The sequence below is a fragment of the Neodiprion lecontei genome, chromosome 4 (assembly GCF_021901455.1).
Source record: "Neodiprion lecontei isolate iyNeoLeco1 chromosome 4, iyNeoLeco1.1, whole genome shotgun sequence".
In the NCBI taxonomy this organism is placed as follows: Eukaryota; Metazoa; Arthropoda; class Insecta; order Hymenoptera; family Diprionidae; genus Neodiprion; species Neodiprion lecontei.
In genome coordinates this window covers 15,207,523-15,232,486 of record NC_060263.1, presented here as the reverse complement: position 1 = coordinate 15,232,486, position 24,964 = coordinate 15,207,523, and the positions used below count along the sequence as shown (strand labels likewise).

Here is a 24,964-nt window from a genome sequence, read left to right as displayed (position 1 = left end):
GGAAAGCACCCATACTGTGGCCGTGTTCGTAAATTGACTGACAGTACTGAAAATTCCCTAGGACAGAGTCAGAGCTATTCGCGAACTTGGAAGCGCAAAAGAGATAAAGGATTGCTGACAGTACTGTCAGTCAATTTTCGAATACGGCCTGTATATGCTCAGCATGGGACCATAAGGCAAATTAGCGTACGGAACGGAATTCTCAAAGTAACTAGATTTCGAGACCAATGATTCCGTTGTTCCGTGATCCGTCGATTCGTCGCTGACATGGAACAGCGTCCATACGTTCGTACGCAGTTAGCGCGCCGTCATACCCTCCTCATTTGCTCGCGCCGCCCTGCGGTGCTGATTGTGGCCATTTGACCTCCTTCATTTTGTGTCGCCAGAGGGGATCCATGGAGGAGTTAGCGGAGTCAGGCCCGATTCCTCCAAGGTTAATCGAGTTTAAACTAAGTCAGCCTATCTCCAAACTGTACAGAAAAAATTGAAAGCCGTTTAAACTGTGTCGGAGGAAACGGGCTTCAGGAAACCCATGCTCACATTTTGCATGTTTCCAATTTAATAGCGTCCTCTGACGGGAAATAGTTTTTTGGTTGCTAATTTTCGAGGTATTGTATATCGGCGACTGACTAATACTCTGCCACATTTAGCCTCATGAAAGTAGTGAATAATAATAAGCATATTTACTTTAGTAAAGTTGTAAAGTACGATTGTAGTTGTCAAAATTGAACAAATTACAAATATTAACGATTAATATGTCTGCAGTATGAAAAAATACTTGAAATATTTCCTGACGTCAAAATTTACTGCGCAACATTGTACATCAGATACTAGTAAATCACCAACGAAGGGTTGAATATGGGTTTACGATAAGGATTAAGCAACAGCACACTGTTATGCAAGAATTAACCAATACCAATTAGTGTTACCGCTGTTCTTCATTCAAAAAATCAATTTGGTAAAAATCTACAGAAATGATGTTGGAGTAGCGTCAATTTGATATCTTAAAAGTTCAATCAATCCCACAGTACGTTGCCATGGTTAGTTGACTGAACGGTGAATATAGTTATTAGACTCTCAAAAAGTACTCATTTTCATTAGTCAAATACTGATGAGCTGTAGTTTCTCACACTATAATTTGATTCTTATATCTATTAAACTAAAACTTATGCTTCAATATTATATGTACAGCACGTATGAAATCGTGATGAATTCAGGTTTCGCTAGTTTTGTTAGAATGAATCTTATTAAATAATTATATCGATGTTTCAGAATGGCTGATGAATTTTAATCTTTGTAACAATCTACCGTGTTAGAGAAAATGGGATTCACGTCTTCTTTATAATGAATAAAAGAGACCTTTCCATAAATGCTGTAAGACTCAAAACGCGTTCAGCGTGATCCACCGTTAAATAACTCGCTCTGGGCGTCTTTTTAGCCAAATTCAACTGTCGACAATTGATCTGATTTAATCTCAGAAATATCAGTTTCAAAATGAACTAGCCGTTCCTTTCGGAACTTCATTTAACATGTCAACTACAGGTTTTTATTTATTCACCATCAGTGTCTTCAAAATTGAGTATCAATGTATATTCTTTTCCATTTCCGCCATCCACAAAGGTGATTTGAATTGCGCTGAGAGGATGGTCTGCAGATTTTATTTATAAATTGAAGTTCTGTATTATACACTATTCGTGGCAGAGTACCTGAGTACCTATGTGAAGTTGCCCTGCGACCATCGAATTTCTTAATAGTATGTATGCCACAAAATTGTTCCCGAATTGCTCTCAATTGCTCTCTATTTTTTATTATTTACTCCGACATGGTTTTCGAGATAATCCAAAAAAACGTTGCAGGTACCATGAGTCGGTAACGTTTCCAGTAAAATGGCGCCAAATTCAAATGAATGTTGTTGACAAAACCTTTGTTATTCCACCCGTTGACTGAAGAAAATAAAGACCGTTGCCCTAATGGGCTTTGGTGTGAGAACCGAGAATCATCGTGCGCTTGCGTCCCCTGAGATGTTTCAACGGTAGAGTTGAGAACTTATTGCAGAACATCGGAGAGTTACCGATTTCGGCGTGATGCTGGCTGCATTCACCTACCGAGTAACAGTCTTCGCAATGGTAAGCCCAAGCCGGTACTTAGCCCGTGTGTACTTACCGACTTGTCGGCGATAGAAGAAATTAATAATGAGAATAAATTTCTTCCAAAATTCGTAGCAAAACAGTGATTTAATTAAAGTATAGGTACCCGAGAAAAGAATGTATACATAGATTATAAATAATAATGGATCAGATGTAATAATGATGCAGAGCCCAAAAATTATATATGTATATGCGGTGCACGTACGATATTTATTATACATGGTCCATTTAGGATTAACACCCCTCACAGAGAAAACCCTGGATTTTGGTGTAAATTCGTACCCTCAACCCATAGGTAATGCTAAATCCCCGTGAGAAAAAAGTTGAGGTTACGAATTTACACCCAAGTCTAGGGTTTTTTCCGTGAGGGACGTGATGCATACTATATATTTTATAATTTTTCAGGAGACAAACTCGGTTATCTACAATAATACGGCTATAATATGAAAAGAGAATTATTCATTTCGAACTGGGATCCTATTCGACACGCGCTCGATGTATTCCATAACATTAATATTCATAATTATTCCAACAACTTTTCATATGCTCTCTCGATCTTGAATTTTCGTAGGCATTGAATCGAATCGCTGCTTTAGCTAGTCGCAAGTGAAGTATCTACGTTGGGTAGACAAGCAGAATTGTTTTTCGAAAAGTGTTCCATCGGAAGAATATTCAGAGTAACAGTAATACATCACGGATGCGCTAATTTTGATCGATATGAAATGGATGCTCCATATATGAAACAGTATTTGACGCAGTGTGGTGATTAAAAGACGAAAAAGGTGATAGGGAGAGGAAGACCGAAGCTTCTTAAAACTTCAAGTGTACTTGAACACACATTTGAAAGGTACGAGCATAATTTTTTATTATCCAACTGTCACAGAACGGCAGCGTTATTAGCCAAATTAACTGAACCCATTTTAACTGGAGAATATATCTTTATTCAACGGCTGACTATCGAAAGGCCTGGCAGCTTGAGTCTGGGATCGGCAGGAATGATAAAGTGCGTATTTCTTGTATGAAATGTGAAAACTGAAATCATTATACATCACATCATACATCATACATCATAGATGACATCATACATCATCATTCATGGCATTAAAGTTCGAATCCAAAGTTTGGATGTTCGGATGTTCAGAAGGTGACGTCACCCAAATTTTTTTTTCTCTTGACGTTATCAATCTAAAATCAGCCCACCGAATTCCTCAGTCTGGACACGACCGCGCAGTAGAGAGGACGTATGAGAATCGCGCTCCGTAGATTTCGAGTATCGGGTTCTCTACTTCCTGGATCCTACCATCCAGGTTCGCTTCCCGATGCAACTCGACTTCAGGGACGAGCGCTCCGTGGTTCCTGCGCTCCAGGTACGCACCTGGTAAAACTCGAATTCGGGGACGAGCGCCCTGTAATTCTTGAGCTCCTGGACCACTACCTGGTGAAGCTCGACTTCGAGGACAAGCGCTCCGTGGTTCCGGTTCCATGTTTACAATTAATTATTTCAATTCATTTTTCGCGCAAGCCCAAATTCAGTAGCTATCAGTGCGCTAATGAAATTTCTATAATCTTTTATAATTTTCTCATAATCTTCTTGGTAAAATGTGTCAATAAAGAAGTGATATGAATTCTTACACAATATTTTTGATGTGTTCTAATACTGGAGATATTTGTTAGTATTCGAGGTATGACCCGAGGTGGTTAGCGGTTGTTGGAGGTGGTTGGCGGTGGTTGGACGTGGTCGAAGGTGGTTACGGGTGGTTGCGGGTGATCGAGGTGGACGAGGAGGCGGATAAGGAAGACGAGGAGAACAAGGTGGACGAGGAGGACGAGGATTCGTGCACGGTGAGTGAAACATTTTGATATTATTTAACGGCAATTGTAATTATATTTTATCTCAAATTTTTCGAACTTGTCATGTTTACAATAAATTATATCAATTCATTTTTCGCGCAAGCCCAAATTCAGTAGCTGTCAATGTGCTAATAAAATTTCTATAATTTTTGATAATTTTCTCATAATCTCCTTAGTAAAATGTGACAATAAAAAAAGTATGTGAATCCTTACACGATGCTTTTGATGTGTTCTAATACTGTGAATATTTATTAGTTATACCTCATGGCCTGAGGTGGCTGGCGGTGGTCGTTGGAGGTGATTGGCGGTGGTTGCTGGTGATCGAGGTGAACGAGACGGAGGACGAGCAGAAGGAGGACGGGGATGAAGAGGATTTGTGCACTGTGAGTCTAACATTTTTATAATATTTCATAGAGCGGGAGTATGATCAGGAGTGGGAGTAGGAGTGGAAGTAGGATCAGAATCAAGAACAAGAGTAGGAGTAGGATTAGGAGTAGGAGTAGAAGTAGGAGTAGGTTCAGGATCAAGAATATTAGTGGAAGTCGGATCAGGAGTAGGAGTAGTCCCAGGAGTAGGATCAGGAGTAGGAGTAGTCCCAGGAGTAGGATCAGGAGTAGGATCAGGAGTAGGATCAGGAGTAGAAGTGAAAGTAGGAGTAGGAGTGGGGTCAGGAGTAGGTGTAGAAATAGGAGTAAAAGTGGGAATAGTAGTAGAAGTAGAAGTACGAGTTGGAGTCGGAATAGAAGTAGGTAGTAGAAGTAGGGGTAGTAGTCGGAGTAGGAGTTGAAGTAGGAATAGGAGTAGGAGTAGGAGTAATAGGAGTTGGAGTTGGAGTCAGATGAGCAGTAGGAGTAAGATGAGCAGCAAGAGTAGGATGAGGAGTAGGAGTACGAATAGTAGTAGATGTTGGAGTAGGAGTAGGAGTTGAAGTAGGATCAGGAGTAGTTTTAGGGGTAGTAGTACGAGTAGTAGTAGGAGGAGGAGTAGAAGTAGTACGAGGAGTAGGAGTAGTAGTAGGAGTAGTAGTAGTTGTAGTAGGAGCAGAAGGATTAGGGAAAAAAAGTAGGAGTAGGGGTGCGAGTAAGATCAGGAGTGGGAGTAGGACCAGGAGTAGGAGTAGGAATAGAAGTTGAAGTAGGGGTTGGATTCGGAAGAGGAATAGAAGTAGGAGTAATGGAAGTTGATGTAGGATCAGGAGTAGGGAAGGAAGCGTTAGGAGTAGGAGAGGAGAATGAGTAGAAGTAGAAGCAGGAATAGAAGATGGGGTAGGGTAGGGTAGGGTAGGGTAGGGTGGGGTTGCCGGCAGTGGGTCACGAGCCGTAATATTACGGCAAGTGACTGATAAAATGGCGGGTAATATATTTTGTAGTATTTGCCTTCTAGCGGGCGAATAGAATAAAATAAAATAAAATAAAATAAAACAAAATGGAATAAGTAAAATAAGTGGTAGTAAATAGTACTAACACTATAGAGTAAGATTAAATCTAAGCGACGGCTTTTAAACTGTAGGACAGGAGTAGACTGACCGGCGCGGAACCCCTGCGTTAGCAAATTCCGTGCCGGCAGTAGGACGCGAGCCGTAACAACGACACGGCAAAGTGACAAACAAACTGACTGACGGGGACTCACAAAACAGACATGTAATAAAATAACATAGCAGCAATGGACAGGACATACAAACTAACTAACGGACTGACGGGTACTCATCAGACATATAGGATAAACAGGACAGTAGAGCAAGGGCGGCGGGAGCGGAGATGTGGAGCCGACAGGCCGGCGAGGAGCATGCGAGTGCAAGCCCCGAGCCGACAGTAGGTCAAACCACGGGACAGGTGATGGAGGCTATGACAACAAGCCGGCCACAGGGACGAGGTGAAGTAATGCGAAAGCGGTTCCGCCTCGTCCTGGATGATGAGCGGCGGAGGGGTTTGAGCCGGTACAAATCCGGCACTATCCGAAGACACCTACTTGAACATCCGGATGTCTTTTTGAAGATTTTCCCTTCGCAGCTAAAAAAAAAAAAAAAAAAGGGTAGGGTGGGATAGGTTGGGGCAGGGTGGGGTAGGGTGCGGTAGGGTAGGGTAGGGTAGGGTCCCCTACGTCGGCTGTCACCTTGTCGCGGTGTAGGTGCTTGATGGTCGCGATGAATCTTGAGGACCCGACGCCCCGAGACTTCAAAACCCCGTGGCGGGAGTGACTCTAGATGAGGATCCACTAAGAAGAGTCGGCTCAGCTCCCTGGGGCTAAGTGTATGAATGCTGGTTCGAATGAGCGATGTGTATATGGGATGCGGCTGGGGCCCCCGGGGCGATTTCTCAGAGACTAACCAAGGAAGGAGTAGTTGCCGACCAACCAGGCTGCGGGTGAAGTCGGTACCTTTACCGGACCTCTGTGGCGTACTACGGATAAACGTAAGTCCATGGAACCTCGGTTCCATGGCGAAGGTCCCAGGAAACCACACGTTCAACGTGGGAGAACTGCTCCCCGCGGCTGTCTGGAGCCAATCTGGGAGTTAAACCTGGGGCCCTAGGCGCATGCGTGGAGGGTTATCCGGTCAATATTTCCTCATACCCGACGTCCGGTAGGAGGTTAAATCCGGCAACGTCTTACTGGGTCGGGGCCTACCCTGTTTCGGATTGACAGGGGAATCCCCGGCCTGGCGACGCTAAAGATGTAGGGACGGGGGGTTCGAGCGGATAGGGCAGACCACCCGACAAACCGACAGCGGCTTCCATGCGAGGGGGTAGGGATCTTACCGGCGGGGAGAGATGCCACACTGCGGTGTGGCTGCCATGATGGCCGAACCATCGATATATATTATTTGTTTGAGCATGGATTTTACAACACCACCCAAATCAAAGCAAGGAGTTAAGGACAGGGAGACACGGGGGCGTCTCATCGTAAGGGGAATCAGCTGGCCCCCCCTTACGGCAAGGACGGAAACGGACCCAGCGGCAGAGGCACCTGCGACTCAGGCCACCGGGAAGGAAGAGAAAGAGGAGGTCACGCCAATGGCGCGTGCTGATAAGCAACCCCCGCAGCCGCAGTGCCAGCAGGGGAGCAAGAGAAAGGGAAGCGAGGTCACCCCACCAAGAGCCGCGAGTTCCTCGGACGAAGAGGAGCCGACCCTGCCGCACAGGCCGGGAAGTACGCGGGGGGGCAGAACGGGAGCCATAGAAAGCGGGACTGGAGAGGCGAGAGCCGTGCTTCCAGCCAAAGAGAGTGGAGAGGGCCAGAAGAAGAACACAGGTACACGCCCTAAGGACAACAAGAGGCGCGTTGTCCTCAATAAGGGGGCCTACGCAGTAAGGGGCTCAGATACCGATGACACGGGATCCGAGGAAAGTACCCAGAGCCAGCGTCCAAGGATGGCAAAAGCCCCCCTACTACCACGAAGGCCAGGAAAAAGGCCACCGGTGTGGTGACGAGCTCCCCAGAAGATGTTCCGAAGGGGATAGGCCGCGTCGAGTACAGGTACATGACCGCGGCAGATCTGGGAGCCCAGATCAGGGAGTGGATGGAAGAAATTGACGGCATTAGGTTGAAATGCAAGTCAATAAACGGCAAACCGAGCGGCGAAGTAAAAAAGAGAGTGGGCTGGGCGAAAGAAGCTCTGCTCACCCTTACCGGCAAAGCAGAAATGGCAGCCGGTCCCGCAGAGCTACGGGAGGAGAAAAGGAAGCTGGGGACCCAGGTCCGGGATGGACTAAGGGAGAGGGAGAAGCTCCAGAAAAGGCTCGAGGAGTACCGGGCAGCCCTAGGGAGAGCCCAGGCGGGGGCCAAAACTCCCGCAGTGGACACCTACGCGAGGGTCACCAGGGGGATACCCCCAACAGCGCTGTCGCTCGACATCCAGGCGGCAGCGGTAAACACGGCGGGGGAAACCAGCGAGGGTCAGCCGACAGCGACGTCGACCGGCGCCTCGGATCTCGGATTCCGACTCACGGACTCCGAACTATATCTGGTCCCGGACGAGGACAGGGCCAGGAATGAAAAGCTGGCCAGGCAAGCCGCGGCCCTCAGGCAAGTGCGAGAGGAGGTCAGCCGGATTTCCCGCATGCTGCGCAGCACAAGAGACGGAGGAAATCCAAGCCATACCGCGGCCACCCCGGATGTCGTAAGGGAAAGAGGTGCGGGCCTTGGACCGCCCAACAGGGCGCACGCGGTACCTAGCGCGGCCCGAGATACCGCAGAACCCACAGAAAAGGCCCCAGGCGCGGCAGGCTCCCCAATAGAGGTAGGTGACGACGCCTGGGTCGAAGTGGGAAGAAGCGGCGCGACGGCGGAGGGAAAGAAGAAGAAGGAGGAGAGATTGACGAAGAGGAACCCCCCAGGAGGGGCAAATCACAGCAGGTTGGCAACGGAGGCTACGCCAAGAGTCCTACCGTCGACCCAGGCGCAACCAGGTGCGAACAAACCGCCCGGAGCCACCCGCAAGGCCCCGAGAACCGCGGCGGTCGCGATCAAATGCAGAGGGGAGAGCGCCCCCTACGCAGAAATCCTGCAATTTGCCCGCAGCAAGATCCAGCTGGAAGAGCTGGACATAGGGGGGACCAGGGTTCGGCGAGCAGCCAATGGCGGGGTGCTCATAGAAATACCCAGACCCGAGAACGCGAAGAAGGCGGACGCCCTGGCGGAGCGACTCTCCGATGTAATCGGGGAAAAATACAGCGACGCGGTCCAGGTGACGCGACCGTCAACCAAGGGTGAGCTGAGGGTACAAGGTCTGGACGACTCGGTGACGACAGAGGAGCTGGCCCGCCGCCTAGCGGAGCAGGGAGGATGCGGTTCACAGGAGATCCGAGTAGGCCCTCCTCGGAGAACGGCTAGCGGGCTCTTCAGCGCTTGGGTGCAGTGCCCTCTAAGGGCAGCCACAACCGTGGTGGCGAAGGGTAGGATTAAAATAGGCTGGACCATAGCCAGGGTCGAGCTACTGGAGGCACGGCCCCGTCAATGCTACAGGTGCTGGGGCTTTGGACACATAGGCACCGCGTGCCACGCACCTGCTGGGCAGGCTCCGCACCGCCTCGAAGGGGCTGACGGAAATCCTCGACACCGAGACCCTGGGGAGGCTTCTCACAGCACTATTCCCAAGAGGAGAGGGCAGCGAGCCGGAGAGCCAGGGAGACCGGAGCTGGAACGAGGGATGGGCGGTCACGGTCGACGAAGTACGGTCCGCGATCAAGAAGGGGAGCGGGCGAAACACCGCCCCGGGACCAGACGGCATTAGAGGACCCGCGTGGGCAGGAGTCCCCGAGGGGATGACTACGCTGCTCGCACGGATATTCACGGTGTGTCTACGGGAGGGGCACGTCCCACGATCCTGGAAGAGGGCCCGCCTAGTGCTTATCCCCAAAGGAGGCACGTCCGGCGGATCTCTTCCAAAGGTCAGGCCTATATGCCTTTTGGGCGAACTGGGGAAGGCCTTCGAGAGGGTTCTGGTTTCTTGACTGGGGCACTGGATGGAAGAGAACCCCAGGGCCCGGCTGTCGGACGAGCAATATGGCTTCCGGAAAGGGCGGTCAACAATCGATGCGCTAATCAGGGTGCGCGAGTTCGTCGAGGGCGCTACAAGGACGGGAGGCTGCGCGGTGGCTGTATCTTTGGATATAGCCAACGCGTTCAATAGCCTCCCATGGCCTGTTATCAGAAACGCGCTCGCGACGAAGGGGGTACCCGCGTACATGCGGCAAATTATTAACGATTATCTTTCCCACAGGTACGTCGAGTACACAACGGAGGGCGGGGGACTGAGAAGCCCGGCGGTGACAGCCGGAGTTCCACAAGGGTCTGTTCTAGGTCCTCTGCTGTGGATCCTGTCGTTCGACGAGGTCCTGTGGGTTGGAGCGGAGCCAGGCACCGCAGTGGTATGCTACGCGGACGACACCCTGGTCTTGAGCTCCGCGGCGGAGCCAGCATCAGCGGTGGCGCTGGCCAACGTGATGGTGGCAAGTGTATGCCGGTGCATATCGGGCCTTGGGCTCAAGATGTCGGCCAACAAGACGGAGGCGGTCCTCTTCGGCCGCGCAGGAAAAGGGACGGTAGAACCGGTAGAACACATCCCGGACTTGAGGGTGGGTTCGGAGAGGATCCCACTGGCAGGGTCCATGAAATATCTTGGGATATGGCTGGACTCCAGTCTCACATTCCGGGAGCATTTCGCGGCCATGGAAGTGAAGATCGGAGGCATCACGAGGGCCCTATCGCGACTGATGCCGAACCTCAGGGGGCCGTTGGAGGCGAAACGATGACTGTACGCTGGGACCCTGTTTGCGGCCATTCTGTACGGGGCCCCGGTATGGGGGGACGTGGCGCAAACGTTAAAGCCCACACAACGTGCCATGGAAAAGCACCAGAGGAGAATCTGCACGAGGGTGGTTGCGGCATACCGGACGGCGTCCTTTGTGTCTGTCACAATGCCGGCCCGAACGACGCCGCTACACCTGGTGGCTGGTGCCTATCACCGAGCATACGGCTGGATGCGGGAGACGCGAGCGACGACGGGATGCTGCTCTACTGACGAAGCAAGGACTTTCAGGGCGAGAGAACTCCTCGCTACCCGGGAACGTCGGAGGAGGTCCCTGGAGGGTCCCGACCTTCCCAGCGGGAGGTTAAGAGCGGCGACCGCGGATAACTGGGATGGGTGGCACGGCAGGGGTCACGGAAGGCTGACCTTCCGATTAACTCAGGTACTGACGGGCCACGGTTGTTTCGCCGACTTCCTGCACAGGATAGGGAGGGCGGAACGGCCGGACTGCCAGCACTGTGGGGGGCCCGCGGACACGTCAAGCCACACGGTGGAAACCTGCTCAGCGTGGGCGGTGGATAGGGCGGCCCTGCGGGAGGCCGTTGGGGGGGACCTGACCCTGGCAGGGTTGATACGGGCAATGACGAGCTCAGGGCGGGATGGGCGGCGGTGGCCCGCTTCACGGAACGGGTGATCGCCGCGAAAGAACTTGAGGAGAGAGCGCGGCAACAGGCCCCGCAGCGCGGAGGGAATGGGACCCGGTAGCGCAGGCTACACGGGCCGAACGGGTAGCTCGGACATGTGAGGACCCGAACGGGTCGGCGGGGTGGGGTGCCGGCCGGGCTCCGCTCCGTCCCTCGGGGCGGGCCGGGGGAGGCGCGGAGAGGCATAGATGGTGCCAGAGTAGGATGTAGTAGGCTCCCGGTTAGGGCTAGGGCCTCTCCGCTTAATACCTCATCTTCATCATCGGCCCCAACCCCCTGGGACGGCGACTGGAGCGCGACGCCGCGCCGTATTGCCCCGACCTCCGCGAGGGTAGTCCTGGTCCTAGAGGACGCAGAATGGGAATCGCCCTCGGCACTGGCGGCTTCGCCTCACGAAGCGCCAGCCACAGCGCGGTTAGGAGGAGGTTACCCACGAGGATGGGAGCCATAGCAGCTAGCGCGAGGGGGCAAGGGGAAGCGCAAGCCCCAACCGGCAGGACACGCAGCCGCGTATTAGTGCCCGGGGGCTCCCTGAAGATATGCTCCGAGCGGTTCCGGGGAGCCCCCTACCCGCACCAGGGTGGCCGCTGGTTTTTTAGTGGGTGCGAGTCCCACACTACCCCGAGGGTCCTTGCGCGAAGCCTCGGGGTGTGCATAAGGCATTTTTCCAGCGACAACAAAGAAAAAAAAAGGGTAGGGGACGGTACTCCTACTCCGACTTCTACTTGTACTTCTACTCCTACTTTAACTCCTACTGCTACCCCTACTTCCACACCTACTCCTGATCCTACTCCTACTCCTGCTCCTGATCCTACTCCTACTTCTACTCCTGATCCCACTCCTACTCCTGATCCTACTCCTGGTCCTACTTCAGATTCTACCCCTGACTTTGTTCCTGATCCCACTCCTGGTCCCACTCCTGGACCTACTCCTGATCGTACTCATGATCCTACTTCTGATCCTACTCCTCATCGTACTCCCGATCCAACTCCTGATCCTACTCCTGCTCCTACTCTTGGTCTTGATTCTGATCCTTCTTCCACTCCTACTCCCACTCTATGAAATATTACAAAAATATTATACCCACAGTGCACAAATCCTCTACATCCTCGTCCTCCTCCTCCTCCTCGTCCTCCGTCTCATTCACCTCGATCACCCGCAACCACCGCCAACCACTTCGGTATATGAGGTATAACTAATAAATATTCACAGTATTAGAATACATCAAAAGTATTGTGTAAGGAATCACATACTTTTTTTATTGACACATTTTACCAAGAAGATTAAGAGAAGATTATGAGAAAATTATAGAAATTTTATTAGCTCAGTGATAGCTACTGAATTTGGGCTTGCGCGAAAAATGAATTGAAATAATTTATTTTAAACGTGACAAGTTTGAAAAATAAAGATTACATATAATAACAATTGCCGTTGAATATTACAAAAATTTTATACTCACAGTGCACAAATCCTCTTCATCCCCGTCCTTCTTCTGCTCGTCCTCCGTCTCGTTCACCTCGATCACCAGCAACCACCGTCAATCACCTCCAACGACCACCGCCAGCCACCTCAGGCCATGAGGTATAACTAATAAATATTCACAGTATTGGAACACATCAAAAGCATCGTGTAAGGATTCACATACTTTTTTTATTGTCACATTTTACTAAGGAGATTATGAGAAAATTATCAAAAATTATAGAAATTTTATTAGCGCATTGACAGCTACTGAATTTGGGCTTGCGCGAAAAATGAATTGATATAATTTATTGTGAACATGACAAGTTCGAAAAATTTTAGATGAAATATAATTACAATTGCCGTTAAATAATATCAAAATGTTTCACTCACCGTGCACGAATCCTCGTCCTCCTCGTCCACCTTGTTCTTCTCGTCTTCCTTGTCCTCCTCCTCGTCCACCTCGATCACCCGCAAACACCCGTAACCACCTTCGACCACGTCCAACCACCGCCAACCACCTCCAACAACCGCTAACCACCTCGGGTCATACCTCGAATACTAACAAATATCTCCAGTATTAGAACACATCAAAAATATTGTGTAAGAATTCATATCACTTCTTTATTGACACATTTTACCAAGAAGATTATGAGTAAATTATAAAAGATTATAGAAATTTCATTAGCGCACTGATAGCTACTGAATTTGGGCTTGCGCGAAAAATGAATTGAAATAATTAATTGTAAACATGAAACCGGAACCACGGAGCGCTTGTCCTCGAAGTCGAGCTTCACCAGGTAGTGGTCCAGGAGCTCAAGAATTACAGGGCGCTCGTCCCCGAATTCGAGTTTTACCAGGTGCGTACCTGGAGCGCAGGAACCACGGAGCGCTCGTCCCTGAAGTCGAGTTGCATCGGGAAGCGAACCTGGATGGTAGGATCCAGGAAGTAGAGAACCCGATACTCGAAATCTACGGAGCGCGATTCTCATACGTCCTCTCTACTGCGCGGTCGTGTCCAGACTGAGGAATTCGGTGGGCTGATTTTAGATTGATAACGTCAAGAGAAAAAAAAATTTGGGTGACGTCACCTTCTGAACATCCGAACATCCAAACTTTGGATTCGAACTTTAATGCCATGAATGATGATGTATGATGTCATCTATGATGTATGATGTATGATGTGATGTATAATGATTTCAGTTTTCACATTTCATACAAGAAATACGCACTTTATCATTCCTGCCGATCCCAGACTCAAGCTGCCAGGCCTTTCGATAGTCAGCCGTTGAATAAAGATATATTCTCCAGTTAAAATGGGTTCAGTTAATTTGGCTAATAACGCTGCCGTTCTGTGACAGTTGGATAATAAAAAATTATGCTCGTACCTTTCAAATGTGTGTTCAAGTACACTTGAAGTTTTAAGAAGCTTCGGTCTTCCTCTCCCTATCACCTTTTTCGTCTTTTAATCACCACACTGCGTCAAATACTGTTTCATATATGGAGCATCCATTTCATATCGATCAAAATTAGCGCATCCGTGATGTATTACTGTTACTCTGAATATTCTTCCGATGGAACACTTTTCGAAAAACAATTCTGCTTGTCTACCCAACGTAGATACTTCACTTGCGACTAGCTAAAGCAGCGATTCGATTCAATGCCTACGAAAATTCAAGATCGAGAGAGCATATGAAAAGTTGTTGGAATAATTATGAATATTAATGTTATGGAATACATCGAGCGCGTGTCGAATAGGATCCCAGTTCGAAATGAATAATTCTCTTTTCATATTATAGCCGTATTATTGTAGATAACCGAGTTTGTCTCCTGAAAAATTATAAAATATATAGTATGCATCACGTCCCTCACGGAAAAAACCCTAGACTTGGGTGTAAATTCGTAACCTCAACTTTTTTCTCACGGGGATTTAGCATTACCTATGGGTTGAGGGTACGAATTTACACCAAAATCCAGGGTTTTCTCTGTGAGGGGTGTTAATCCTAAATGGACCATGTATAATAAATATCGTACGTGCACCGCATATACATATATAATTTTTGGGCTCTGCATCATTATTACATCTGATCCATTATTATTTATAATCTATGTATACATTCTTTTCTCGGGTACCTATACTTTAATTAAATCACTGTTTTGCTACGAATTTTGGAAGAAATTTATTCTCATTATTAATTTCTTCTATCGCCGACAAGTCGGTAAGTACACACGGGCTAAGTACCGGCTTGGGCTTACCATTGCGAAGACTGTTACTCGGTAGGTGAATGCAGCCAGCATCACGCCGAAATCGGTAACTCTCCGATGTTCTGCAATAAGTTCTCAACTCTACCGTTGAAACATCTCAGGGGACGCAAGCGCACGATGATTCTCGGTTCTCACACCAAAGCCCATCAGGGCAACGGTCTTTATTTTCTTCCGTCAACGTAGGAGGTGTTTGGCGGTGGTTGGCGGCGATCGGCGGTGGTTGGCGGTGATCGGCGGAGGTCGCAGAGGATGTGGACGACGCGATTGACGAGCAAGCGGCGGCGGCGGGGGGGGGGGGGGGGGGGGGTGGCGACATGGAGGCCACGGAGGACGGTGGTGATCTGAGGTGGTTGGAGGAGTTCGGAAATGGTAGGAGGTGGCTGGCGCTGGCAGGAGGAGGTAGGGGGTGGTCGGTGTTGTTCGGCGCCGGCAGGGGATGGTAGGAGGTGTTCGGAAGAAGTGCTCAGAGCTTGCAGTAGGTTGCATGAGGTGGTCAGTGGCAGCAGGGGGTGGTAGGAGTCATATGGAGATGGTAGGAGGTGTTTGGAGTTGGTAGGAGATGGTAGGTGGTTTTTAGAGGTGGTAGGAGGTGGTAGGAGCGAAAACTGGTACACAAAAATTTACCCAGGGGTATCAGTCTTTATGTTTTTCAGTCAACGTTCCACCTGAATAGGATTAGGTTTGAATTGCTCCTTGATTGCTCTTTCTTATTTCATTATTCAAATGGATTACTTCTGCATAGTTTTCGAATGAATAAAAAAAAACCGAAAAGGGGATTTTCGCAAGGCGGACTGTGGTCGAATTCATCTTGATTTCTCTCTGAGGTGAATAAAGATGTGAATAATCTGGTAATTTTTCCTAATTCCTCTTCCCTACATAAAAAATCCGACAGATCTCTGTCGGATTCCACACATACCCGATACAAATGTCGGACACAAGTCGGACACAAAATCCTGTCGAATTTTTTTTGCAGGGTTGACTCGCCAATAATTGCGTCGCTAATCTCGTAATTTGCTCCTTCATAATTTTCGTTAAAATTGGGAAAACAACACAGCATCTGGCTTGTAGGTTATGTGGACGAGCGGCGGAATTTGCATCCGAAACAAAAAATATCAATTTGGTCAAATTGACAATTGCTTCCGATTGTTCCTCGATTTTTGATCAATTATCTACCAGTTTCCTTATTTGCTCCCTCACATTTTCCAAGAAAACTGGGAAGAATGACACGAACTCGTTGCGTGACGGAGGATCGGGTAGTAGCAGTTTTAACTCATGCATCCGATAAAAAAATTATAATCTGGCACGGCAGTATATTGCTCTTAATTGCTCCGTGATTACTTGACAATTATCTACCAGTTTTGTTATTTACTCCATCACAGATTCCGAGAAAACTGGAAAGACGACACCAACTCGTTCCACAGCGGAGTTTCGAAGAGCGGTTAATTCGAACTCGTATCGGTGTCAAGAAAATGATACTTTGGTCCAACTTAAATATGCTCGTGATTGTTCCTTGGTAATTGATAAGCATACATACGATTTAGCAACTTGCTCCTGCCTAATTACCGAAAAAACTGGAAAAATCCAAAGCGTATGGTCCGTAGGTTATGCAGACGGGCGGCCGATTCGATTTGTATCCAGAATAAGAAGATGTCGACTCGGTCCAAGAGGTACAATTGCTACTGATTGCTCCTCGATATCCCATCAATCATCTACCAGTTTCCTCATTTGCTCCTTTACAGATTACACGCGATTGATTACACCATACAAAAAAAAAAAAAATAGTGGTCCGTACATTTGATCAGACCCATTTAGGATTATGTATTTCGATGCGCTGAATCCGAATCTGAAGTTTTTGGATCCGTACACCTTCCAAATTTGAGTAAATTGCGAAATAATGTTAAAAATAGCACAAACTCGTAAAAAATAGCCATGAAATAGCAGAAAATATTAAAAAATAGTATTGTTCTCACCCAGAGCAATAAACTAAACATGGGTACTTATATTATATACATTGTAATTAAAATGTCAAAAAAAAACGACCTTCATTGATTTTACACTGTTCTTCGATTGTATCGAACTCTTTTGAATTTTTTTTTGAATTTCTCTAAAACAGCGTAGGAGCAAATAATGAAAAATAGATAGCAATTAAGAGATTTTCGTGAGCAATTTTTTTGGTATCCAGTTTGTGAAGAAATTCACAGGCCAGCTTCACATAGGTACGGGCAATATGGCGTGTGAGAACTATCGATACAAGGGTATTGCAGAGAGAAACCTGGTATTGCACGTTATGATAGTAACTGTATATATCGGTATTGGTCTACGAGCTATGGTAAGAGTGCATAAGGCTCTCTTATGGTAACTGCACGTTGGCAAAGGTAGGGCGCAGAGAAGGCGCCGCAGTGGTTAGCGGCTGGGATGTATCGCTGATATTTTATAAATTTATGAATTAATGTCTCAAATGTCGTGTTCCCTAGCTTAGGATTCAGTTTGTCTGACAATTAATGAGCTCAACTTCTTTTGACGATAAAAAATAACTATTCTTGCACACATGTTCCTTTGTCACGAAAATGCGATGCCAGCTGATGCGCCCGACGGCTTGATTTTAGGGGATGGGGCAAATTGTGACTGTTCAAAATTTTAAAACTTCCAAAGTGATTACAGCGAGTTGAGTAATATGATCGACTTGCTGTCAACTGAATTAATTAGTTTCAACTTTTTTCCAAATTCAGTGATATAGTTTTTGCTTTTGCTTCACCTGGTTCTAAAATCGAGATTTTTCCAAATTTGAAATTGCATAGTTGAGTCAGAGATGGTTGAGTCGAGGTTTGAGTAACATTTAGAGTACAGATTCTGACGGTTCTCAGATGTTTCGCATAGTTCTGCATACTAAAATACGTTTCCGACATATCAATAGTAATAGCTAGCGTTGATAATTTATTTCTCAATGATGAGCAATGGATCATTGGACACAAAAGATTCCAAGCTTTTGGAAGAATTTGCAACCAATAATCTACTTTTTCTTAATATCCATATCAAATTCCAAAGCCATGTGTCTGTACTTTTTGGGTTGACATGCTTTTCACTTAAGAATAATAAAACCTCTCACACGCACTTGTAACACGAAATATTTGAACAAAGATATTTTCATATGATGATGATAATTATGATTTGTGACAAACTGATTTGCATTATCAATTATAACTCCACAGGATGGCTATTCATAAAAGGTAGGCAATACGTTTAATGCAATAGGCAAAACTTTATAAAACTTGCAAAAAAATTCTCAGGTTACCTTTTTGCTATATTACTTTCGATTACCGTATTTGGTACTCTTTTTATTACAGGTGGCTACAAACCACATATCTCTTTTTGAAAAGTCTCTTCGACTTTTTCAACTCCACCTTTCGGACACGTAACAATATAGGCAATTCCCACTTCTTGAAATTAAATAAATATGCAACCGTGCAAAGTGTAATTATACTGAGTAAATATCATTCTTGGATATGAAGGTCAGTAATAAAAAAAAAATTATTTTTTTTTGTCAACGTTTCAGCCCGGATGCGGGCCCTCCTCAGAACAAGTATACTCCCTTCAATTTCTTTTGATGTGGAATAGCAGATTATAACAGTATGTTTTGGCAAAGTAGCGATGTAACAGTTCATGTATTGTCTATTATCTTAATTTCCTCTATGTATTCTTTCACCTTTGCAAAACCGCAGTTGCCTTTCTGATCTCTAGCGATACTAGCGAAGTATATATTTTGATTCATTAATCATCATCCCGATTCACTCACTCCCGTCCTCTATCACTAATTCGCGGATCCCACATCAATGAACAAGTATTTATCACTATCTCTCTAAATACTATGAGTATCCTTTGTTGACAGTAGTACATACAGCCAACAGGATAAAAATTGACTTCACGAATAATGTTGTGTTGGAAACAGGATTTAATGATTTGAAAGCCAATGGATTACACCAGTTAACATGAATTTTGAGTCTGTTCTAATCTGATACAGTTTGCTTTTTCTCTCTGCGTGCTGCTTATACTATGAACCAAGTATTTGAAGACTTATTTATCAACATAACAAAGAAAAAAGCATACTTTATAAACAATAAATGGAAATTTTGGTTATTATTCGATCCATGGAATAAAAATTTAGTCATTTAAACATAAACTTAAAAAAAAATTTGTTTTTTCTGTGACCTGTGTTATTCCTTTTGAAAGTCAGTTATTGAAAAATAACCATTGATTTTTCATTTATATTATTTATGTAATACTGAATATTTCAAAATTTGACCTGTCAGAAAAAGATGTTTTCCCATCCGTTTTAGCAATTTGAAAAACCATGAATAGAAATAATTAATGTTTAGTATTTCAATAATCGAGAAGAAAAATATGACTGGTTACGTAGATCAATATTATACAGAGGAGAAAATAATTATTTTTGCTATTTTTCGTCACATTTCCAAAGATGTGTATTACTGAAAGATAATTTTAACACCTTGTCAAAGTTAAAAACAAATTCAAGACTTATTTTTAGTTCCAGTTAATTTCCAACGAACCTCATAGTATATATATTTTCATGATTCATTTTCATATTCATTCAAGCACCTGTGTAATTTTTCTCAATTAAAACCCAATTACCGCTTCCAAATTTTGGGATTAACTCAGAAAATAGGTTAAGCCTTCTACATATTTTCGACGTGCTTCTAGCAAAGCGAAAAGTGAAAAATTTTTTGGATAAATATCGTTTAGAATAAAACTTGAGATATTGCATTTTCGACCCACAATTTTAAAAGTGCGTAACAAATCAATAAAACATTCTTCATATGAACATCCTTGAAACGATAGGAACTAAAAATGAAGTAGTTCATAATTTTACCAAAATATTTGCAGCTCAAAGTTGACTTTGTAAAAAACATTGAAAATATAAATTGAGCATCTTAGAGATGCTACTGTTGCATATCGATCGATTCAAGTTAGATCATTTATTTGCGGTGTATGCGAATTGTCGTTTTTTACTTCATTTTCAACAGTAAATGTAATACTGCTTTTTGCCGAGCTACCCGAATCGCTAGCCACCCTGCTTTTGTCTAACATTGAAAATCTAATATCCTTTTTCTTGTCAACGATGTAAGTCCCTGTGCTACCCGGGGTGCTGGTGTCGCTGGGCAAACTGTCTGCCAGGTTCTCTAAAGTTATAATACAAGTTTCGCTGCTGTGGAAAATCTTGTCGTCCGATGATCCACGACGTTTCGTTCTCCCACGATTTGATTCCACATCAGCCTCAGATTTATTCTTTCCATACTTTTTTTTAAATAACTCACCACCATGTCTATGGATGGAACGGATTTCGTTGAATTCCATGTCACTACAGGACGAAATATTCTGACGATTTTCTGCATGGATATCCGACATTCCTACTTTCCGCAATTTCTCACTGTCTGTTGACTCGTCATTGCCCAACAAACTAATATCCTGCATTTCAATAAGCTCTCCACTAGTTTTTCGTAATCTTACAGTCGCATCAGTGTTCATAGTTAGGCTCTTGTCCCTGCTTCTGCTCATCTGAGATCTTGATACAACGTTCCGTTCATACTTTTTGCTACAAATGCTTTTCTCGGCGTTGGGCGAAACTGCGCCCAGATACTGGCTGGGTGCGTCGTTGAGACTACACGTCAAACCCGTATGTCGTGTTAACGCCGTATTCACAAGGATTTTGTCAATTTTTTCTATTATGTTATTCAATCTGGCAGCACTTCTTGACTTGAGACCCTCCTTGGAATAGTCAAGTCTCTCTAATTTCTGACGCAATAGTTCTTGTCTAGAAAGAGGATTTTCATCCGTCACATTTCGTGTAGCGTAACTCTTACCAAATTTTACAGTGATCTTAGTATCGTCGTCATTGTCCGGAACCTCATTATTAGCAATCAAACTTAGACCGACACTCTCCCCTGTTGAATTCTTACTGAAGTTCATTACGTGAACAGCAGATGTGCTGCCGAATGTTGAGAATGCCAGAATATGTTCAAAAGGATGATAAGCAACGCAGGCTACGATTTTCGTATCTTGTACCAGATATTTAGCGACTCTCTTTCCGTTCTCGACGTTCCATATATTCAAATACGAATCTTCCCCACCGCAAAGAACAAACCCTCCACAAGGCGACAAGCATGCAGTTATTTGTAATCTGAAACATTCGTAGAAGATCAGATTAGTTATATTAAATAATGCGTTTTAGAATATGAACTTGACATTTTTGTTTGGGCAACACATTTTGTAAAATGATCGTGACGACGTACCTGCAATTTCTGAGACTTTTGTATCGCTGCAAAACAACTCCCGTGGCGAGGTCGATCATTCGCAGTCCGTTATCCCGCGAGTGAACCAAAATTCGCGATTCCAGGGGTTGCGAAAGAACTGTGTTGACGACGATATTCTCGATTTCATTATTTTTAATTATCTTGAAAATGTTCCATTCCCTTGCTGACGAAATGCTAGCTGCCTTCTTCAAAGTCCACAGTATTATGACACCAACGCTATCGGCAGTGATCAGACCACCGTCCTTCTGAAAACATATCGAATTCACGTATCCTTTGTGCTCGTCTAATTCTTGGGTGAGTTCGTAACACTTGCTTCTTCTGCCTTTCATCCAAACTCTGGCAATGCTGTCGCAACACCCTGTCACTACAACGTCTTTGTTCCTAGGGTAAAATTTCCCGCAATAAACGTACGACGGGTGAGGCAACATCTAAAATTGAGAATACATCCAAAGATTATCGCAGTTGCTATTTCAAAGCAATTATCACAGGATTGTTAAAGTTTACTTGCCTGGATATGCTGAATTATTTTGTTTCCTACGTCCCAAATGCAGGCAGTTTGATCCGAAGATACAGACAGCAAGTACTTGTCGTCGTTTGACCAGTTTAGACCATAGACAAAATTGTTGTGCCCGATGAAACGGAAACATATCATTCCCTCAGGAACCTGCTTGAAGAACAATAAATAATCTTTTTATTAAAGCAATCTACTCCGAAACCTATTTTAAAGAATTTGTCTAATACGAAAAGTAATCTCTTGCCGTGTAGACGATGATTGGGTAGTTGCCATCTTCCGAGCCTACGCAAGCAAGGTATTTGCCGCTGTTGCTGAATGTGACGTAAAAGCAGCCATTTTCAAACGTTTCAGATTGAAACAGGTGGTTGTTTGGAATCTTGCAAGACTGTGCAGCGAGTCTAGTCCACTTTGGCAACTGCAATAGGTCCGAGGCTTTCATCAAACTACCGCAAGACTCGTCGTCTATCTCAGGTAATTTGTTCAGGCTAAGACGATCGTAAAGAACCGGATCTTCAACTGGCAGTTCAACAGGTTTCAATGTCACGTATAACGTGCTTGGATATTTCTCCCTATTATTGGATTTCCAACTGTTGAAGACCTGTGAAACATAGAAATGATGAGAGTTTACATTGACTTGATGCACCAAGTTTTTCAAACTTTGACAAGTGTGTTTTAAGCAGAAAATTGATTTCAGTTTTAGTCGATCCCAGCAGGATCTGAACCCACCTCGCATTGCCCAAGTCTTCCGGATTTTTTAGAAGCTTTAGACGGCTGGTACAGTTGAAGTCTGACTTTCTTGTTCATGTGAGACGTCCCATTTACTCCGACTGGCCTCAGAAAAGCCCAAGCAATTTTATGCCAACATCCTTCACTGCCTGGAAAGAACCATCAAAACGCTGTAAGCCTGATAATTGTTACCTCAATTTTACTATGTGAAAAAAAACTAGTATTTAGCAATATTTTTGCACGTTGTTTTCATTTCCACCCACCCAAGATGTTATAGTTGAATCTGGCCTCGGCAAAATTCAATAAATCCAATACTTCGAACAATATTAATGTCGGTTTATCATCCATTCGAATAACATCGTCAAAGTTGTAATCAAATATCAATTCCTCCTCCCAATTAGGCACGATAGATTTATTCTTCTTGAAGTCAAACTTCCCAGTGATCATTGGTTGCAGATAACCGCATCTTTCACGATCATCATTTTCTGCAGTCTTTAAATAATTTCCCGTTTTCATGTCCACAATATGAACCTTCACCATTGGGTGTCTGGTAATAAAATCCGTTTCCAATACATCTGCTTTGTGAATGGTGATGGATATAAACTGGTCCGATTTGTCTGCATTATACTCAACCGAATCATCTTTGCTACTTTGCGTACTTGTATTCTTCAGGCCACTACTCGATCTGGATTTTAGCACACACTTTTTAGCAGAATCAACTTCCCGCCTTGAGTACTTTGACTTCTTTCCATCTTTTTTTGCTGATCTGCTTCTAGGCAAGTCAGTAATGTCCATCAACGAACAACTGGTATCAATGTTTGCGGAATCATCTTCAGAGAACGGCCGCCTTTTACTCGCTGATTCCTCATTCCAGATTTTTTTTTCACGCACAGCAGACTTCAAAACTTGGTCATTGCTTTTTGAGAACTCAGAAGTTTCAAATGTTGTGCGAGAGTTTAATTGCTGCCTAGACTTGATAGGAGTCAACTGAGCTCCAGGATCCCCGTCTCTCTCGGCATCATGAATTTCAGTTTCAGAATTACCAGAGTCTGAAACCTCGAAAACTTTGACCACCTCGTTGTTGTCTCTGCGATTCGTGTAGTGAGAAAAATCGTCTTTCGATTGGATTAAGTTTGTTTCCATCTGTCTAACACTCTTGGACGAATCGTAGAAACTGCTCATCTCTATCTTAGTACTCTGTCTGTATTTTTGACTGTTATCCGATCCTCCTTGAGGTTCGTAGACCTCCGTTTCAATGCGAAGCACCTCTTCAGCATCGGATCGATAAGCCGTATTGTCAAACACCAAGCTAGACTCATTAGCCAAGGATTTAGAAAATTTCTTTTTTCGTGGAGCAGGAACCGGTCTAAGCTGAGGATCAGTAAAGAGATGAGAATCGGTATCCACCGACCGGTTTGTGTCGGAGGAATTTGCAATTAGCTCTTGGGTCAAGTGTAAATTCTTCTCACCCTTGGACCACCGTTTACGTCTCCGCTTAGGTGCCTCCATATTCGTCTTCCAAGGTTCTGGTTCAGGGTCTGAATTCCCAGCAGTTGTCCTCAATATTTTCTCCTCAGATCCAAAAAGTTGGGTATAATTCTCTTCAGAGTTTGAATGATCAGAAGATTTTGAAAATCTCGTAGAAGGTTCTCGATCAGCAGAAGACATGAAGACTTTAGAGTCTTCCGCAAATTCTTGGATGGTATCGATCGATTCTTCAATTTCCCAGGCCATTCCTGCCATGGCACTTTTCTTTCTTTGACTTCTTGGGGGATTTGCCTTGTTTTCACAACTTATGGCGTCTAACCAGCAGACATTAGCATCTTCAACAATGTTTCTTGGCTTGAATAACTTTATTTCCTTATTTTCGCTGTGAACATCAACAACAATGACATCCAGAGGTCTATGGGCTTTTGCGGTATTTTCAAGACAGTCATTACTATCTCCACTATCGATCGACTCGTCATTATGACACAGTATTCGTTCTGATCGCGATAACCCAACTTCCTTTCCAGACGTAGCGGGCCTTCTTCTCATCTGTCTAACAGAAGATTGTGATTTTTCCCCATTGTTAAAATCTCCAAGAGACTTGGAGCTCCCTTTCCGAGAATCGCGACCTTTTCCACTTGATTTCTGACGCTTGGTCATCCTGCTATGTGTCGAGTCAACCTGTTTAGTTTCACCCAAGCACTTCAACTTGGACAGAGAGTTCGATGAATCTTACCCGAAACTTTGTAGTTGCACCGATCGTCAAGTATTTGCTAAAAGATGCAGAATAATACATTATTGCTTCACATGGCAGACGAGGAAATATAAATCAAGGCATGAATGAAAAAAGAGATCTTTGAGAATTTGAAGAAAAACTTTAATTTTAATGTCTGAAGTCATTCGCATAAATGTAACAGAACTTTGCAGTAAGGCAATGAAGCCGAAAAATGTGGTTCCAAGCTGTATGATTTAAGATTGAATGTATACAACATTTTGAAAAGCATAACAACACTGAACATGACTTAACCCCATTCTTTAACCATTTCATCGATTTATATGTTCAGTAGACATAAACTGACGTCAGTTTACGAAAAAATGAAAATTTAATGACAACGATTTGCGAGACCGTTTTATACGGTGTTATTTAATACAGTTAAAGATATTTATCTTAAACCATGTAGCATTTTTGAGGCGACGCCATGTTATTAGAAACTCATAACCTCGGTTAGGTTAGTTAA

General features: G+C 44.9%; 1 protein-coding gene and 3 long non-coding RNA genes across 13 annotated transcripts; 3 read left to right on the top strand and 1 right to left on the bottom strand.

Annotated features, from left to right (window-relative positions):
- The first annotated feature begins 355 nt into the window (after positions 1 to 355).
- On the top strand, positions 356 to 2,234 carry LOC124294244. 2 transcript variants are annotated; one of them, XR_006904191.1, is made up of 3 exons: positions 356 to 433; positions 566 to 1,753; positions 1,857 to 2,234. It is a non-coding gene; the product is annotated as an uncharacterized LOC124294244 (long non-coding RNA). The 2 variants fall into 2 exon arrangements; XR_006904190.1 differs by lacking the exon at positions 356 to 433 and having other exon boundaries at positions 440 to 608; positions 766 to 1,753.
- Positions 2,235 to 15,352: 13,118 nt separating this feature from the next.
- On the top strand, positions 15,353 to 16,923 carry LOC124294245. Of its 2 annotated transcripts, none has more exons than XR_006904192.1 (3): positions 15,353 to 15,496; positions 16,052 to 16,185; positions 16,274 to 16,923. It is a non-coding gene; the product is annotated as an uncharacterized LOC124294245 (long non-coding RNA). The 2 variants fall into 2 exon arrangements; XR_006904193.1 differs by having other exon boundaries at positions 16,260 to 16,923.
- A 164-nt stretch (positions 16,924 to 17,087) lies between these two features.
- Positions 17,088 to 22,340, top strand: LOC124294242. Its single transcript, XR_006904188.1, has 3 exons — positions 17,088 to 17,899; positions 21,864 to 21,983; positions 22,207 to 22,340. It is a non-coding gene; the product is annotated as an uncharacterized LOC124294242 (long non-coding RNA).
- Positions 18,604 to 24,962, bottom strand: LOC107224213 (jouberin-like). Of its 8 annotated transcripts, none has more exons than XM_015664186.2 (7): positions 24,901 to 24,962; positions 22,502 to 24,499; positions 22,239 to 22,387; positions 21,757 to 22,110; positions 21,507 to 21,662; positions 20,978 to 21,426; positions 18,604 to 20,865 (listed from the first exon to the last, which is right to left on the bottom strand). In XM_015664186.2, the coding sequence occupies exons 2-7, from the start codon at positions 24,384 to 24,386 to the stop codon at positions 19,650 to 19,652; spliced, it is 4,209 nt and encodes a 1,402-aa protein (XP_015519672.2). In that variant the 5' UTR covers positions 24,387 to 24,499; positions 24,901 to 24,962; the 3' UTR covers positions 18,604 to 19,649. The 8 variants fall into 8 exon arrangements, with proteins under 8 accessions (XP_015519672.2, XP_046595035.1, XP_046595034.1 ...); XM_046739079.1 differs by having other exon boundaries at positions 24,647 to 24,916; XM_046739078.1 differs by having other exon boundaries at positions 24,754 to 24,916.
- Positions 24,963 to 24,964: the final 2 nt, after the last annotated feature.

Coding starts and splice junctions, on each gene's coding strand:
- LOC107224213 (XM_015664186.2), bottom strand. CDS start 24,386: ATGACCAAGCGTCAGAAATCAAGTGGAAAAGGTCGCGATTCTCGGAAA. Junction 22,388..22,501: donor ATTCAACTATAACATCTTGG/GTGGGTGGAAAT, acceptor GGTTCTTTCCAG/GCAGTGAAGGATGTTGGCAT. Junction 21,663..21,756: donor ACCCAATCATCGTCTACACG/GCAAGAGATTAC, acceptor TTCTTCAAGCAG/GTTCCTGAGGGAATGATATG.